Source organism: Ciconia boyciana, chromosome 7 (genome assembly GCF_034638445.1).
Source record: "Ciconia boyciana chromosome 7, ASM3463844v1, whole genome shotgun sequence".
NCBI classification, from domain to species: domain Eukaryota; kingdom Metazoa; phylum Chordata; class Aves; order Ciconiiformes; family Ciconiidae; genus Ciconia; species Ciconia boyciana.
Window position 1 is genome coordinate 47,607,336 of NC_132940.1, and position 12,824 is coordinate 47,620,159.

Below are 12,824 nucleotides of genomic sequence, written 5' to 3' on the forward strand. Positions count from 1 at the left end.
TACTTCCAAAATTAAATTATCTTAAAGGCTGATCAGGCATAGCATGTATTCACCAAAACCTTTTTACTTCAGAAAACAACTAAATTTCAACATCAGACTAAGTGCTTCTGAAAGGGTAATCAAAAAAATAGAGGATTTTATTTACAGAATTCAGCATTTATAAATGTGCTTTGAATGCAACCTAATTTTCTAATGTTTAGGCAATTATAGCAATTGTCTGTTCAAATCAGAGGCCAACTACCTTCTCATTTGTGCACGCCAACTGTGATAATCCAATAATGCAGGTATCAGCCTAAAACATTAAATTCCATAATTCTTCTGAATTTTTTTTTTAATCTATTTTATATAAATATCCTATATCCAACAATTATTTCAGGCATTCAGCCAAGCTGTCTCATTTGCATAAACTGTTGGCCCCAGGTGTTTGATTAGTTATAAGGTGCAATTTAATTAAGTGCCCTCTCTTGCTACATCCACTTTCTACAGTGAAAGCCACAAGTTAATATTGCTCCTTATCAACAATTGATTAGGAATAATGTTTTCAGACAGTGTCTACTTCCCACTGACACGGTGAGTTTGGTATTTGAAAATGGAGTTCAAACTCCATTAGCTATTTCAAACGTTTTCACTCTGAATCTATTCTAACAGCTTTTAGTCTGAAAGCATGTTACCAGTGGTTAAATCTTTAGACGGATGCATCAAAAATGATTATATTTACTTCCTGAAAAGGCAGCCCTTCTAAGAGAGCTAACCGCACACAGGCAGAAATGTTCCTGTATGTTAATGCTTAGATTCAATCTTGCTAAAGAAAAGCTGCTCAGCCCCATTTTCATCCAAGTAAACAGATTTACTTAACATTACCAAAAACTGTAACGAGTTAGTCCATCAAATTAAAAAGCAGGGTAAGATGCAACTTTGTTGTACAAATACCACCGTGGAAATGCTGTTGCTATATGGGGGTCCTGACAGGGTGCTGTCTGCTGTCCCAGCACAGACCTCACCGAGGAGGTACATGCGCGGGGGCAAAGCAAAAGGAAAGCAAGCACAGAGCACATTTAAAGGACAGATTTTGCCCCATCACTCATCGAATCACATTCAGTGTGATAGGCTATGCTTTGCCCACACAGTGTTTGCTTTGCTGATTGCATTAGCTCTCTCTATTTAAATAGTTAGAGTGCATCCCTCTAAGTCTAGATACCTCTTGCTTTCCTGCTCCTCCCAGTCGATGCGAACTTGCACATCAAGGATACCCATATCCCATTACTCACGACAATAACGGACTCAATTTCTGCTCCTCTAAGGATGAGCAGATACTGCCTATCACATGAGAAAGTAGGAGAGAAGTCATGTGCTATTGAAAATAACCCATGATCTCACCACTGTAACTCTTCTGATCTTAGAAATAACATCGGGTTTACAGGGTTATTTCCAAGGAGGCTCTACGTCCTGTACTTAGAGCTGCCCCTATGGCACACGTGCTCTGTCTCATGTGAAGAGGCAGTGTCGTTGCCTACTCTTACCCTCTCCCCTTAACAATGCATCTGGTTGTGAAATTCTGTATCCAAACAAACAACTTTTGTCCCTGCACAACATCTAGATAGGCAGAGGTTTCACAATCTGAAAAATAGGGAGATTTTGTCTCTTGTTTGGAGCTAAAAAAAAAGAAGCCTGGAAACAGTCACACTTGCAGTGATGGAGAGTATTGGCACTGCACGACTCAGCCCCTCTTGTAAGGCCTCTATGATACTTGGAGGGCACCCGGGTGGGCTTTCAAAAGCCCAGAACAGCCAGGAGCATGTCAGACTGAACTTCAATAGGTTTTGCATTACACAGGTAAGCTTTGCCATCCTACAGCTGTCCTAAATTTAGGCAATGAATTATTATTTCTATTGCAGGTTCAAATCAGCCAGCCAGCCATATTTATACCATTAGTTTAAGAAAGTCTGAGTTCCACTTTTCAAACAGAGATTTATAAAACAGTATGCAGGGAGAGAAGGAGGAACAAACTTTCACAACCCAGAGAGTTTAACACGCTTTTATACCATATCAAAGTGAAGTACCTATTAAATATTTTCAGCTACCTTTTTATGACAATCAACTTATATTTATCCACATATTGTTAACATATATTTAGTTACTAAACCTCCGCACAAGCAAAGGTATTAGAAAAGGGGTGCTGAGCCTGTTGCCACTAAGGGAGGGCACCAATGATTCTACTCCAGACTTGAGATCCTGGAGAGGTTTGAAAAGAGACTGCTGGGGGTTCAGTGAATTTCCTAAGGATGGTGACATGAAGAAAGGATGAAAAAATACTTCTGAACGGATACAGCAAGCATTTTGCTTGGATACATGAAGGCGCTTAGGAGCATAAGTACAAATGTATGACAACAAATCCATGCAAGACTAAGATGTGAAAGTTTAAAGGTGAGAGGGAGACCAATCTGAAGGAAGTTGTCACACTTCTTTCATGGTCTCCTTTCCAGTAAACATGTAGGAGAAAAGTGAGAAATAGGAATGCCAGACAGCAGCGGTTCCACTTGTCAAGGGAGATCGTGGCCAGGTCTGGGCAACAGAAAGTGAATGGAGGATGGTTACCCAACAGTGAGGATGCAAACCTACCAGCATCACCACCAAGCATGCATTTTTCTGAGCGCAACAGGAAGCCCATCAACTCCCACTTACTACCACCAAGAAGTACAGTGCAAGCTTGTACTCATGTGACAGGGAGCTCCTGTGAAGCTCTGCAGTTGCTGTATTGCTGCGGAAATTTCTACTGGCCATTATTTCACAGCACAGCAACAGAAGGGTAATTTGTTCACGGGATCCAGGAGCAGGTGAAAAATGAAGCTGAGCTGACATGCTTTTCCTCAAAGGGAAATTGGACTTTGGGCAGGCAGGAGGAGAGTTAGCAAGCAAGGCATTGCTAGGAAAACAAGAAGTGGAACTGATGTGAATCAATGATTTATTTTTTTTTTTAAAGGATTATTAAGCACAGTTACAAAGAAGTGAAGCATCTTTTCCCCAGCTGGAGTAAAAACAGAGAATGCATCTTTGTAACGTATACATCTTGTATTCTCCCGTTGAAATGCAGGAAAATGGAGGAATACAGTCTATCAGGTTCAGATTGATACCAAGAATTCTTTGCTGTGTCACAGACTTCTTGTAAGATGTTGGAAATGACCAACAAAAGTCTTGTGAGAATAACTGCATTCTCTTTGAATTGCATTCAAAGAGAGAAAGCAATTCTGAGATTAAACAAAAGACTAGAGACAGTACAACAATTATGATGATGATTGACCCATATCTGATGCATGCGGTGAATACTACAGATCCAGAAATGGGAAATCATTATTAAAAGCAGAATTTTCTCTTACGCTCAGTACCTCAGCTAATTCTTCTGGTTGGGTTTCACTCTGAAGAGACTTTTGCCCATAGGATGTGCTAACACACAGGCCCAAACTGGGGCTGCATCAACACTGAGCCACAAAGTCTGAAGCAATTGTAATCATGAGGAGTTAAACAGTAACATCCACCATTTCCTGGGGCATTATCACATTAAATAACACTCAGACCCAGCCTGAGCACCTCCTAATTCAGTCAGACATGGATCTCTTTCTACTCAAATGGCTGACCCAGACTTTTGTGCACAGGTGATATTTCAGCAGGAAGGAGCAGGGCTATAAATAGACACTCTGCAGCTGAAAAACCTGTCTGCTATGAAAGCTCTGCAGTCCTGCTCTGGTGGCAAAGGCTCTTGTTACTGCAGCTGACTTCAACAGATGATAACAAAGAAAAGAGGCTTATTGCAAGGATAGGGACGCTACCTTCCACTGCCTCTGCTCTTCTGTGAGTATAGGCCACCTCTACTATGCAAGTACCTCTCTCATCTGTCTTAATCTTTTTTTCTTCTTCTTCTTTTCTTATTTAAATAGATTATGCAGAATAGTTGCAAAGCATAACAGAGAGGAAACAAAATAGAAGTAGCTACTAAAAGCCAGGCAGCAACCGCTCAAAAGGAAATGAAAATAAGGATATGAAAATATGGTTTGACAGGCAGAGGTCTTGAGCAGTAGGACATGATTCTTCTTTCGCTGAGAGGGTTTGCTTCACTGACTTGAGCTCAGTTACTCTAAATCAAGGGGCTCAAGGGCCTTGTGACAGCACACAGTATGTCTAGTCACCTTTATAATGCTTAATTTCAATTTCATAAATTCACAAATGTGCAAAATGGATAAAGGAATTAACGATGATAGGAAATCTATTCTGTTTAGTTTTCTCTCAATCCCATGAGCACATTAACTCAGTTAATGTCACCAAGGAAATAGAGCCATTTACTAAAACAAAGCAGTCGATTAGATTAAGTTGGCCCCACAGGACAGTAGCAGTGCCATGAGCTGATGGGAAGGGCCCTCACATAGCAGTTACAATTGGTCACAAATTGAAATGTATTTCCATTGGAGAATGCCTATTCATCAAAATCTAAATCTTTTACAGAGATTGGTTGATTTGGAAGAAGTTGCTATAAGATGCAGGCAATCTGCCAGCTTACTTGCCTGGCAGCACACCTCCCCAGCTGTCCGGCAGGCAACTGCGGTGAGGGCTGCCCTGGACTTCCAGGTTCTCAATTTCTTTTCAGCTTGCCAGGACAAGCAATGCGGAACCTGGGATGAGGTCAGTCAGCTCCATGGCTGCGGGCTCCAGTATCCACTGCATGTCAGCATCCCACCATGGGAGCCTGCCCCAGCACTGGGGACTCTGCACCCCCCCATCACTCAGGATGCCAGATCTCAAACCCCACTGGAGAATAATTTAAGACAACCCCAAAACCAAACAAAAATCAAGTCCATTTGGATTTATCTTTCTTCTGCAATCTATCGTCAGCAATGGGACAGCTTGGAAATATGTCACAGCCACCTTCTAAAAAGTCTGACTTTGAGCGGAAGGCCAGGAATCATGGGCTGTCTGATTCTAGAGGCCAAATACATTAAACAGAATAGGATCAGAAAGACCGGATGTAAGTCAAAGAAGTGTGATTAAATTAGATTATAATAGTAGGGAGAGATTCCAGCACTGGCCAAACTACCACTGTGCTGAGCAAGCAGACAAGTATACGTTATGGAATAATATGTTTTTCTGAGTTTCTGAAATGTATTTGGGAACAACCAGGGCTTTGAGCTTTATCTAATCCTGAACAGTAAATTCACTCATATACAAATGTCAGAGAAAATAACAGAGTGAATTTGGTGGGAGGGAAGTAAGGCATTACGCATAAATTAAGAAAATCTTAGAGAGCCCTTGGGCAACTTCTGGCTCTCCCTCTAGCAATGAAGATAAAATAAATAAATGAACAGACAAACCTAAGAGAAAGAATAACACATATTTGCCTTATACTTACTGAAAAGTCATCGTCGGGGAATAATATCAGATCCTTAAACTGGTTATCCCCAATATTTTTTTCAATCTCTGTGATAACAGCTTCATAATCCAAAGGCTCCAAGAGTTTGGGTTTTTCCTGCTGTGGAAATAAAGAAAAGATCAGGTAATCTCTCTACACTCAAATTTGCCTTCCTCCCCCTTCATAAGATCATGAGATCTGCTGCATTTTTCTTTTTTTACACCAAAGTATGAATTAACTTCTTCCCTCCCCCTCCATTCTTCCCAGCTTGCTGCAGCTGAGCTCACGTGAGAACAGTGGAAGTGAGGAAGTTGGGCCAGTTGTAACAGTCACTCTCCATCTGATTAACTCAAGAGCAATCTGTCAGCTCATTACAGAGACCAAAACCACCACATTAACTTACCTGTCATTCTCAGGAACACTCTCTCTCTTTCTCCGTAAATACATGTAGGCAAATAGACAGACAGACACAATTTGAACTGAACATAGATATGACTTGGAGCTAATATGTTTTAGAATAAGTAACCTACTAATTTTTCCACTGTCTTACACAGTCCCACCTCTTGAACTGCTGGTAACTTGTGAGTGCCACCACATTGTTTTACTTGGTAATAATCCAAGGTTATTCTCCTGGAATAAACTATCTGGCACCCATCCCCATGGTTTCTCTTGTCAGAAACGGATTAGTATCATTGTAATAGTACTATTATTGCCAGAAACAGTGGTAAAATAAGAAACCACCATAGCAACAGCCAAACAAAAGTAAAGTTACGCTGTCTCGAAATACAACCCAAAAATAAAAAAAGAGAAGCCCACCTGACATGCTAGAATACATTAAACAAATGAAGAGTCACGTATTAGAGTGACAATATTTGCTTAATTCAAAGACTTAAGCATCAGAAAGAGTAAATGAGAAAGGGCAAGAGAACTGCTAGAAGGGATGGAAAAGCAGGTGATGAGAGAGAAAAAGGAGACTAGTGGAAAGCAAATGCAGAAACATTTCTGCAGAACACTTTTTCAGTCTGATGCAATGGTGGACATGAAGTTGTATTTTACCCACTGTTCTTGCACTGTGCTATCCAGAATAACATAAAGTTTCCCTCCCTCCCTCTCTCTTCCCTAAACCAAACCCATGGTATATTGGAAAAGAAAGCTTTCACATCTCCATAAAACAAATTTCTCCAACGGACAATCTCATGATTCTCCATCATATCTGATCATATATATATATATATATATATATATAAAAATATATATATAAATATAAAATTTATAACATTTACATATGGTCTATTATACATATAATGGTCCAAATATACAAGTCTCTCCCTCTTTTGACTTCGTCCTAGTGAGTTCCTGTTTTTTCAGTAATTAAAGTTATCGCAAGATTTCTCTCCAGGCCCTGTGAACACTGCTTCCCTTCTATATTAAGTTCAAGACTCCCTTTGGTATCAAATGCATCTATGAAAAGTTTAATTAAGTATCACTAACACAGCCACACAAAATAGATTAAAACATTGGGATACCCACGTTCCTAGAAAGTTATTCAGTTGTTGAACAGCTTACGATAGAATCACAGAATAACTCAAGACTGCCACACGTCATCTACTCCAACTCTGCTCAAAGCAAGGCAAGTTGGATCAGGCTGCTTGGGAACTTGTCCAGACGAGTCTTGAAAACCTCCAAGGATGGAGACACAATTTAAAATGTTGGAGCTGTTCCTTCAACACTTCAGTCTATTAACTCTCTTCTCAGTCTATTAACTCTCTTAGTCCCATTTGCCAGCTTAAGAGTTAATAAACTCCTAAAAATCATTAGTATTTAGCATTCACAGGCCAAAACCACTATCTACTGATGCCGAGACATTAAAGACTTGTAAAAGATAGACAAGATCAACACATAACAGTAATAAATAGCACTTTTTGGAAAGCCCTTTCCCATGGAAACTGGTTCATGAATGTTGCTGTGGGATGCGAGGAAGAGGGAGGAAAGAGAAACAATACTTGACCTACCTAAATATGGTGTATCTTTAACTACCAACTCCCAGGACACCACTAAAAGTTCTGTCTGTATGAATAAAATAAAAAGGGATTCTGACACACAGATACTGTGCTATATTCCTTCCTAGATAAATCTGGAGATGTACAAGGACAGTTGTCCATCTTGCCTTAGAGTTCTGAAAGGAAGATTGAATTAGAAATAGAACTTGGAATTGTTTAACAGAAAAAAGAAACTTATCCTTAAGTTTCTGTAAAACACAAAAGGCCCAAATGGGAAGAAACCACTGTAAAACACAAAAGGCCCAAATGGGAAGAAACAGCTTTAAAGTTTAATTTAGATTCTGTGACAGTACTGTATACCAGTGTGTGATGTTCAGGTAAGACAAGGCACCCTACTAGGAAACATGAGACTTCATATTAACCCAGCCATGTTACCTTAGACTGTCCCAAGCTGGTACTTGGCCCTGGCCAGTACCACTTGACACATTAATATCCAGTCCTGCTCAAGAAACACTCAGGCTGAGTAGCAGCTGTATTTTTTAGTGAGGTTTCAGTCTACCGTTTACCGACAGCGGTTCCCCACAGGAACGTAATGGGCTCATCCAACCATCTCACCATGCACAGCTCGCTCTCGTTTCCTTTCAAGTTATGTTGAGTCACCACAGTATCCTTTAGCCACAAGTTTTAGACTCTCCTTCAATAAATCTACCATTGTATCTCTTTATTAAATATTCCTATATAGACATAATTTTCAAGGAGTTAAAACATTAAGAGAAAACACCAGTGTACCATCTCTGCTATACCACTCGTTTTGGGAATGATGCCCAGGTCTGAACAAAGTTCACTCAGTCCAAGTTTAGCAGAAAGCAAACTTGTAGTAGTGTGACTATTACCTTCAATAGGAAACCTTATGACAACCACTTACAAGAAAACTCAAAGTAAGAGTGAAAAAATATGTGCATGACATTTATGAGGCACAAGTGTTTCATGTAGGCATTTTTCCTGTATAGCGGTTTCACTAAAACATGTACTTTTTCTGCAGAAAGTTTGTGACATTGACCACACTGAGAACCCTCCCCTCCCAGAGCAGATACTGTTAGGACAATGGTTTCGCAACAATCTCAACTTTTAATAAGTCAGACATGCCATTGAAACCATAAATGTCCACTCTTCAAAGCCAGAGATGTGTCAACACAATATTAATCTAGGTCAGATGATCCTTGGAAACGTCATGAATGTTAGCTTTAAAAATCTCTTAAAAACCTAAAGTAAGCAAATTACATAGGTAGCCACCTTCCTATTGAAGTCATGGACTAAGAAAGAGCTGGGGAATCCCACAAATCTTGGGACTTCTCTTGAAATATGGGGGAATCCCATAAAAATGTGTGGCATTTACAGGTTCTCTATGCCAATGGAAACTACCCTTTTTACTGGGGCTGGCAGAATGAAGAGGTATTCCTTCTTCACCCTGGAAATCCCTGTGAGGTTGGGGTGAGCACAGCTACATCTCCTTCAAAATTAACGTCACACAGATGTTCAGCTGCAGGTGGAGGCAGGGTAAGCTATGTCACATTGGCCTCTCTTTTCTCTTCAGAAACTGGCAGCACTCAGAAAGCCACTCCTGATAGCTGTCTGAAACACTCCAGGGGAAAACTTCTCCTTGACAGCTGCAAGGTCATTTTCGGGAGACAAGAATGCAACTCAAGAAAACCCTGAAGCAGAGAAACACAGCGAGCGTATGAACATCACTGCTCCCATAGCACTAATTCTCTTGCTCTCAGTGCTGCCAAGTGCACAATCTGATGGAAACATTTTAACAGGTCTTAACAGAGAAGTCTTATGAGAAAGTTTACATATCCGAAATGTAACTAAATGTAAGTAGATGTGACATTATCAAAATTACTGCAAAATTTTTCAGTGAAGCACTTCAATATTTATGGTGATGTTTTTCTATTGATGCAATGACAAATGCCATTCTTCCTTCTATGGCATTACAGCAAAATCCTGTATAAAATGCAATACTGTATTATGCCAAGTCCCATAAATCAGAGATGCAAGTAATAGCTCATCCTCATCAATACACCAACTGCAGAGATAATCTAATCCTTTCCCTGCCAACATCAAGCATGGCAGTATAGCAAACATGATGCCTCTCTTGATCAATTCTGCATGTTCTTACAAACCTTAAGACTATGCAATGTGGACACTGACTCCATCCTTTGCAGAGCTAGTACTTCATATTTGGCAAAGCTTAGCACTGCAATGCTTAGTATTGCATTTGTGATGGGAAGTGGCAGCTGGTTTAGTTAGCAGTTTATCTCTAGAAGGCGTGGAATGACTGCTCGGTTTTCTTGTCACAGGCAGACAGAAGCAGCGATGGTGGGATTAGCGAATCTCTCCCTGCGAGCACTAGCAAAAATTTGTAAATGAGTAGGGCTGATTTAAAGCTAATTTAATAACCTTAGTGCTGCCTCTCTCAATTTAACTTGTCTGTTCTTTTTGGAAACAGACCAACCTAGCAATCTGTGCCAAGATCAAATTATGCTGGCCTGGATTTTTATAATGCTTTTTATATTCTCTATCTCAAGTGAGTAATGAATTACATTTAGTTGTACTGAAACGGTTGTGAATACATCTAGTAAAAAGGCACTCGCCAACTCCTCACCTGCTACAACAATCACAGCAGTACCATTTACTTCACACCCCGACAGTGCTGTGGAGTGTACTTGTGTATGTTGTTGAGCCAACTTTTCCAAACTCTTTTTGAAGAGTTAAGAGATCTTTAATGAGCACCAGAGCCAACACCACAGAGGGATAATTACTACTTGAATTCACATGGGTGAAACAGCCCAGATTCTACCAGTGGCATACAGCTTGATCGCCATCATCTTCTGGTCTAGGTACAAAAGCATTATTTTTCCCAGTAATAATGACCAAAAATATTCACATAAATTATTTTACAGAAACAGATATGGTACCTGGATTGCCTCCAGCTGCACAGTCATTGTGCATTGATGCTACTGCCCATCTTCTCTTCATAATTACAGGATAAAATGACTTATATATCATCCTCCTAAAGTTGTATTTCTGTGAACACTCACTAAAGGAGAAAATTATGTAACTGAGAGCAATAGTCTCTGGATAGTCATCCCAAGCACTCCCCCATTCTTAAAATAAACTAGACCAAATGCTATGATTTTCTAATGCTTTAATGATGTATTATTCCCAGACACCAAATCCTGAGTATCTAAAATTTATTGAATTTAATACAGATGTTTAAATGAATTTATTCTCTTCTCCATGCCAGGAAGAAGAAAATTAAAGAAACAGATACACAGAAAGAATTTAAGCTGATGGACTTCAGTTACCAGGACTAAAATATCTTCATGACAGGAGGATCCACTGCATGTTCATAAAAAGAGTCAAAAGAATTGTGATGGCCAGATTGGTCAAGATCAAGCAGGACTCTGATTCTATATTTCATCCAAGCTATGGCTTGTTTAAAATTACAATTTATTCCAGTATACATTTGAAATACTGAAATAGGCAGACCTACAAGAGAAAGGGCCACTTTCTGAAATAACAGCATCACCTTCCTTCATTTTTCACAGACTTCTCAATGATACTATTAACCAAGCCCAATGCTACTAACAACAGCAAATGAAATTACTTTCTGGGATGACATCAATGTGAAGTGCTTCTCACACTTCTTGTTCTTCCTTTCCTTTCCTTTCCTTTCCTTTCCCCAGTTAAATACTGTCTCTGGCATATTACATTACCTCAGATTTTTTTTACATGGTTAATATATGTTGTTAGTTTTATTCCACCAGGGTGGGCCAATTTATATTAAATATTTCTTTGCCAAGCCTGTCCAAACTGAAGCTGAAGAACAGTCAGGACTCCATGACTTCTGGAGGAGGTGTAGCGTAAAGGCTGAATTTAACCCTGTCTTCAGATGTGCTAGCAATACAGACTGCCCAGCAGCTCTGAGGCGTGCTAGCCACAGCTGCCTAAATATTAAAGGAGCTGAAGCTGAGGCTAGAAAACTACTCACTTTTTATGGAGTCACCAAAACTTTCGCTTTTTTGTAGGACCAACGTACGTCTCTATTCACCATTAGACAGTACAGCAGTTTGATGCTTGGGGTGATTTCCATGGGAAGGATATCTGCACTGGGCGCACCTTTTTCCCCCACCAGCTGAGATAACGGGTGAGCAGCCAGATGACCCAACGCACTACTGGCAGCGAGTCCCATGGCAGCATTTGTACCCAGTGAGCTGAGACAGTGCAGCCATGCAGGGATTATGGTGTCCCCAACACCCGCAAGCCGCTGAGCTGGGAGTGACAAGTCTCATCAACTCAAAATGCTCTCACTCCACAGGCCTGCCCTCTCTCTGCTCCCAACACACTCCACATAGTGTTACGGATTTTCTTTAAGGAAAATAAGGTTTGCATTTCAAGCACAGGGGAGGAAATTCAGGGTCTGCAAAAGGTATTTGGGGAAAGGACAGGGAAGCACAGCCAGAACCTGCAGGCAGACGGTCCCTCCTTTTACTTTAGATCTTGCCATTTTTACGATTGCTTGGCCTGGTATGCATCTATTTACAGTCAACAAACTCTCTGGACACATTACAAAGGCTACATTTGGCTCAGTATGTGATCCACAGTCAACAAATTTATTAAAATTAGTGGTACAAAGAAAATTTTCTGTGACACCCCCTCCCTTCCACCCTAAAACACATTCACTTGTCAGGTCCAAAATGTTTAATTTGTCATGTCTTTCAGTAAACCTTGGAGAATTGCACTTGGAAAGAATCCAGGCAGTCTTTCAGGGCTGCACAGCCCAACTGATACGCTTTAGTGTCAGCAGTGAAGCCGACATGCCAATAAATTTCATTAAGGGGATTGCCAGTTCCCACAAGATTCTGGTACAGAGAAAATTACAACGAATTACAAAAAGATTCAAACCCCAAAATTCCTAGTGATTCAGAAATGAGTTTCCAAAACGCTATAGTACCTATCAGCTTAAGAAGCACAAAAGGAGGGAAACCTGTGGAAGATCCTGCTGGGAATAAAGAAAGTGAAAAGTAATTTTCTTTCATTAAAGCCTCTTTATTCAAAGAAAATTCTGATTGACACCAATAAGGGATTTGCTTGACTAAATGAGACTTACTCTGTACAAATACAGCTGGGATGGGATGAATCCTAATTGCTTACATTGGAAATTACCATTGTTTTGTGGACCAAAATCTATGAAGGTCTACTTTGCATATTTTCCAGCTTTAAAAGTTACTGTGAGAGAATTCAGTGTGTTAAATATTTGAAAAATGGAAACACCTCTCATCTGGATGACCTAACTCAGATCACTTTTATTTTAACTGATGGGCCAGCTGCAGCCATTGGAGACTTCAGTGGCACACAGACACGTA

General features: G+C 40.1%; 1 protein-coding gene across 7 annotated transcripts in view; it reads right to left on the bottom strand.

Annotated features, from left to right (window-relative positions):
• Positions 1–12,824, bottom strand: part of DOCK10 (dedicator of cytokinesis 10) — a 165,010-nt gene that overhangs the window by 97,237 nt on the left and 54,949 nt on the right. For 6 of the 7 annotated variants that reach the window (XM_072866735.1, XM_072866733.1, XM_072866737.1 and 3 more), the window contains exon 2: positions 5,396–5,515. In XM_072866735.1, coding sequence (XP_072722836.1) covers positions 5,396–5,515 — 120 coding nt within the window. The remainder of the gene's footprint in view (positions 1–5,395; positions 5,516–12,824) is intronic. The other variant, XM_072866739.1, reaches the window with a different exon arrangement.